The 4,973-nt window shown below is 38.6% G+C and overlaps 1 protein-coding gene across 1 annotated transcript; it reads right to left on the bottom strand.

The window, feature by feature from the left end:
* Positions 1-3,793: 3,793 nt before the first annotated feature.
* Positions 3,794-4,363, bottom strand: LOC128566392 (interferon alpha-5-like). The gene has a single exon (XM_053563282.1). It carries the CDS (start codon positions 4,361-4,363, stop codon positions 3,794-3,796), a length of 570 nt encoding a protein of 189 aa, XP_053419257.1.
* Positions 4,364-4,973: the final 610 nt, after the last annotated feature.

Genomic DNA, 4,973 nt, shown 5'->3' with positions numbered 1-4,973 from the left:
ATAGAACACATTTATGTTATATGAGAAAACAAGGTCTCAGAGAGGTTTATTGGGTTTCTGAGCATCATCTGTTCAAGCAAGCAGAATGGAATTGCAAGGTAGAACTCTTTGTTGTTATTTGTAATCCATATGCTGCTGTAAGGTTGATATTGTGAATTTCTGCAAGAACTGCCCAATCTCTCTTTACTTCACAGTTATAGACTATTCTTGCACGCTTTGTCTGCATTTCTTTGGTTCCGTAGTAGTTTCCAGTGGTTTTTCACCCAGGTTTTCCTTATTTACCTTGTAAGTGAGACAGAGATCGTCTGCTCCAGTTTCCCAATTTTTTTTAATGAAGGAAGTTTGTCAGTTTCCCTGATAGTCCACATAGTGCCAAACTGATGATCCAGTATAATTGGGAATAATGTATTATGTTATGATTGAAATAAATAAAATATATTTATTTATTTATTTATTTTAATTTTTTATTAAATCATAACTGTATACAGTGATATGATCATGGGGAATCATACACTCGCTTCATAGACCATTTGACACATTTTCATCACAATGGTTAACATAGCCTTCCTGGCATTATCTCAGTTATTGTGCCAAAACATTTACATTCTACATTTACCAAGTTTCGCAAATACCCCTGTAAGATGCACCACAGGTATGATCCCACAAATCCCCCTCCCTCTACCCACCACCCCCCTCCCTCCCCTCCCTTTCCCACTTCCCCCTATTGTTAGGTTGTAACTGGGTTATAGCTTTCATGTGAGAGCCCCAAATTAGTTTCATAGTAGGGCTGAGTACATTTGGTACTTTTTCTTCCATTCTTGAGATACTTTACTAAGAAGAATATGTTCCAGCTCCATCCATGTAAACATGAAAGAGACAAAGTCTCCATCTTTCTTAAGGCTGCATAACATTCCATGGTGTACATATACCACAATTTATTAATCCATTTGTGGATCGATGGGCACTTGGGCTTTTTCCATGGCTTAGCAATTATGAATTGGGCTGCAATAAACATTCTGGTACAAATACCTTTGTTATGTTGTGATTTTTGGTCTTCTGGGTATATGCCCAGCAGAGGAATTACAGGATTGAATGGCAGATCTATTTTTAGATCTCTGAGTGTTCTCCATATATCTTTCCAAAAGGAATGTATTAATTTGCATTCCCACCAGCAGTGCAGAAGTGTTCCATTTTCTCCACATCCACGCCAACATCTCTGGTCTTGAGATTTTGTGATATAGGCTAGTCTCACTGGAATTACATGATATCTCAAAGTAGTTTTGATTTGCATTTCTCTGATGATTAAAGATGATGAGCATTTTTTCATATGTCTGAAGGCCGTGCGCCTGTCTTCTTCAGAGAAGTTTCTCTTCAAATCCCTTGCACAGCCTGCGATGGGATCCCTTGTTTTTTTCTTGCTGATGCGTTTGAGTTCTCTGTGGATTCTGGTTATTAAACCTAAACTCCTAGAAATTATCAAGGAATACAGCAGCGTCTCAGGTTACAAAATCAACATCCATAAATCGGTAGCCTTTATATACACCAACAACAGTCAAGTTGAAAAAGCAGTTAAGGACTCTATCCCATTCACAGTAGTGCCAAAGAAGATGAAATATTTGGGAATTTACCTAACAAAAGACGTGAAAGATCTCTACAAAGAGAACTATGAAACTCTAAGAAAAGAAATAGCTGAAAATGTTAACAAATGGAAAAACATACCATGCTCATGGCTGGGAAGAATCAACATTATCAAAATGTCCATACTACCCAAAGCAATATATAATTTCAACACACCCCCTATTAAAGCTCCGCTGTCATATTTTAAACATCTTGAAAAAACAATACTTCATTTTATATGGAATCAGAAAAAACCTCGAATAGCCAAGACGTTAGTCAGAAATAAAAACAAAACAGGAGGAATCACACTACCAGACCTCAGACTTTACTACAAATCGATAGTGATCAAAACAGCATGGTACTGACACAAAAACAGAGAAGTAGATATCTGGAACAGAATAGAGAACCAAAAGATGAATCCAGCTACTTACCATTATTTGATCTTTGACAAGCCAATTAAAAACATTCAGTGGGGAAAAGATTCCCTATTTAATAAATGGTGCTGAGTGAACTGGCTGGCAACCTGCAGAAGACTGAAATTGGACCCACACCTTTCACCATTAACTAAGATAGACTCTCATTGGATTAAAGATTTAAACTTAAGACATGAAACTATAAAAATACTAGAGGAGAGTGCAGGGAAAACCCTTGAAGAAATTGGTCTGGGCGAGTATTTTATGAGGAGGACCCCCCGGGCAATTGAAGCAGCTTCAAAAATACACTACTGGGACTTGATCAAACTAAAAATCTTCCGCACAGCCAAGAACACAGTAAGTAAAGCAAATAAAATATATTTAAAATATGGATATGTTTTACAAATATATGAAAACCACAAACTCTATTCAGATGTACACATACTTTATGGAATGAAAAACTATGCCAATACAAAATCACCCTCATTCTGTTGAAGATTCAACCCCAGTTCGCCTGTCCATTTCCAAGGCAACCTTCCCATAACCGTAACATTTTCTGTATACGAGACACTGATTTCATTTGTCTCATTTCACTTTTCCACCTAATCCAGTGTGGTTTCCACTGATGACTTCCACCAAAACACCTCTCACTGTGCTGTCTGTTTTCCTGATAGAGTGGACACCTTCAATCCACATTTCCGTAAGTCCACTGATTCTTCTTCTGAGCACATTTCTTTCCTTTAAGACCTTCTTATTGCCATTCTCCCTGTCCTTCTGACGTAAGGTATATCACCACTGTTTCCATAGCAGCTGCTCTCTCCAGTCCTTCTAAGAGTGGAAGGTCCTCAGAATCAAGCATGAGTCTGTTTCACTCTCTTGCTCTCTCTCCCCGCATGACCACCTTCATATTTGTCCTTTCAGTTGCCAGTTATGAAGTTCCAGGCATTGAATTCCTTCCAAATGGTGAACTCATGCATCCCCAAGTCATAAAAGACATTTTCACTTACATATTTACCTGTCAATTTATAAAGAATATCGCCGCTTTTATTTTTTATTTCCTGGCATACCTTAGTCTACCTTCTTCTGAGAGGATTGCCCCGATTTCTCATTGTTCTCATTATAACGTTTACTTAATTGACACGAATTGGCTATGGTTACTGTTTTTAGGTTTCTTTCCCTCCAAGAACCAAAGTTTCAATAGTGAAGAACTGTAGTTATTGTTTTCATCTTTATATGCTGAATGAAACAGACAGCAGTAGCTTACATTAGACTAATTTTGACTTATATCCTGAGTATAACAATGACAGGTAAAAGAATTGTACAACGCATTACTTAATCACGTTTTGTAATCAAGCTTGGAGTTCCATTTTAGAAGAATAAACAAATACCAAAAGTTTTCCGTAGCAAATAGTTAATGAACAAAGCAAATTAACAAATTGGATAAATATAGAGAACATGTTTTATTATATTAACATCATAAAGTTTCACATTATTTGTTGAACAAAAATAAGTTAAATCCTACAAATAGTTGAATACATAAATATTTCAATAAATAACAAATAGATCCATCATCAAAGGTCATGTGTAAGTGGCCAGTACCTATAAAATTGAAGACCATATTGCCTGCCATTCTGGAAAATACTTGAAATAGTTGATTCAATAATGGTTGGTTATAACAATATTGAGAGTTTTGAAATGGCAGAACCCATGAAAGAGTAAGATAGTGACGGTGTCAACGGAATGGTTGGCACGTTGAACCAGTCTCATTCCTCTCTCCTTAATCTTTCTTGCAAGCTTATTGTTGAAGAAAAGGATCTCAGGATTTCTGCTCTGACGATCTCCCAGGCACAAGGGCTGTATTTCTTCTCTTTCAGGTAGAGAGCGATTCTTTGGAAGTAGCTCCTCACGGCCAGCATGGAGTCCTGGTTCATCGGGGCAGTCTCTTCCATTCCCTCCTCTGGCATCAGACAGGCTTCCAGCTCCTTCAGCTGCTGATAGAGGCCAGTGCAGAACTGGTCCAGGAGGGTCTTATTCCAAGCCTCAGATGAGTCGTTTGTGCTGAAGAGGTTGAAGGTCTGCTGGGTGAGCTCATGGAGGACAGAGATGGCTTGAGCCTTCTGGAGCTGCCTGCCACCCAACTCCTCCTGGGGGAATCTGAAGTCACTCCTGTCCTTCAGGCAGGAGAAAGGAGAGATTCTCCTCATTTGTACCAGGGGAGTCAAGGCCCTCCTGTTGCCCAAGCTGTGGGACTGAGGCAGATCACAGCCCAGAGAGCAGATGGACGTGCCGCTGAGCACCACCAGAGCCACCAGGACAGAGAAGGGCAAGGCCATTGTGGATGTTGAAGATGCTTCTGGGCTTGGGGAGGTGGGTGACCCTGAGCCTTGGTCTCTAGGTTCTCTGAAGATGGTGCTTTGGGCCTTGGTCTTAAATAGGGAACATAACTACTTTCAGCTTTCTGGATGTCCCCACATTACTTTCTACTCCTGTTTTTGCTTTCTTCATGCACCCTGTACTTGGGTGTAGAGCATTTTCTCACCCACGTTATTTTTATGTTCTTTTCATTATTGTCTCCCCACTCCTTGACCAGTGAGCTTTTTAAGATTATTTTTAATTGAAGCTCTGTAAACCTTTCACACAGGTACACTACATCTCTGTATATGTAGTCTGTGTATTTCTCCACTTTTTATACAATGAATGGCAATATTGAATTTCTGTATTCAAAGCAGGGTTGAAAATGTACTACAAATGAAAATTTTAAGTCAAATGCAGCAGTTCTGTTTATCAGCTATTGACGTTTAACTTAACTTCATGACTGAGTTTGGGTAGTGACTTTAATGTAATTTATTTCCTTCGATAAATTATAATGTGCCAAATAACAGAAATAATTGTAAAATTATAAAAATATGTGTATTACAGTACTCAATGGAATGAAATACAGGA

This window comes from Nycticebus coucang, chromosome 2 (assembly GCF_027406575.1).
Source record: "Nycticebus coucang isolate mNycCou1 chromosome 2, mNycCou1.pri, whole genome shotgun sequence".
Classification (NCBI taxonomy): domain Eukaryota; kingdom Metazoa; phylum Chordata; class Mammalia; order Primates; family Lorisidae; genus Nycticebus; species Nycticebus coucang.
This window is presented reverse-complemented; position numbering and strand designations above follow the sequence as displayed.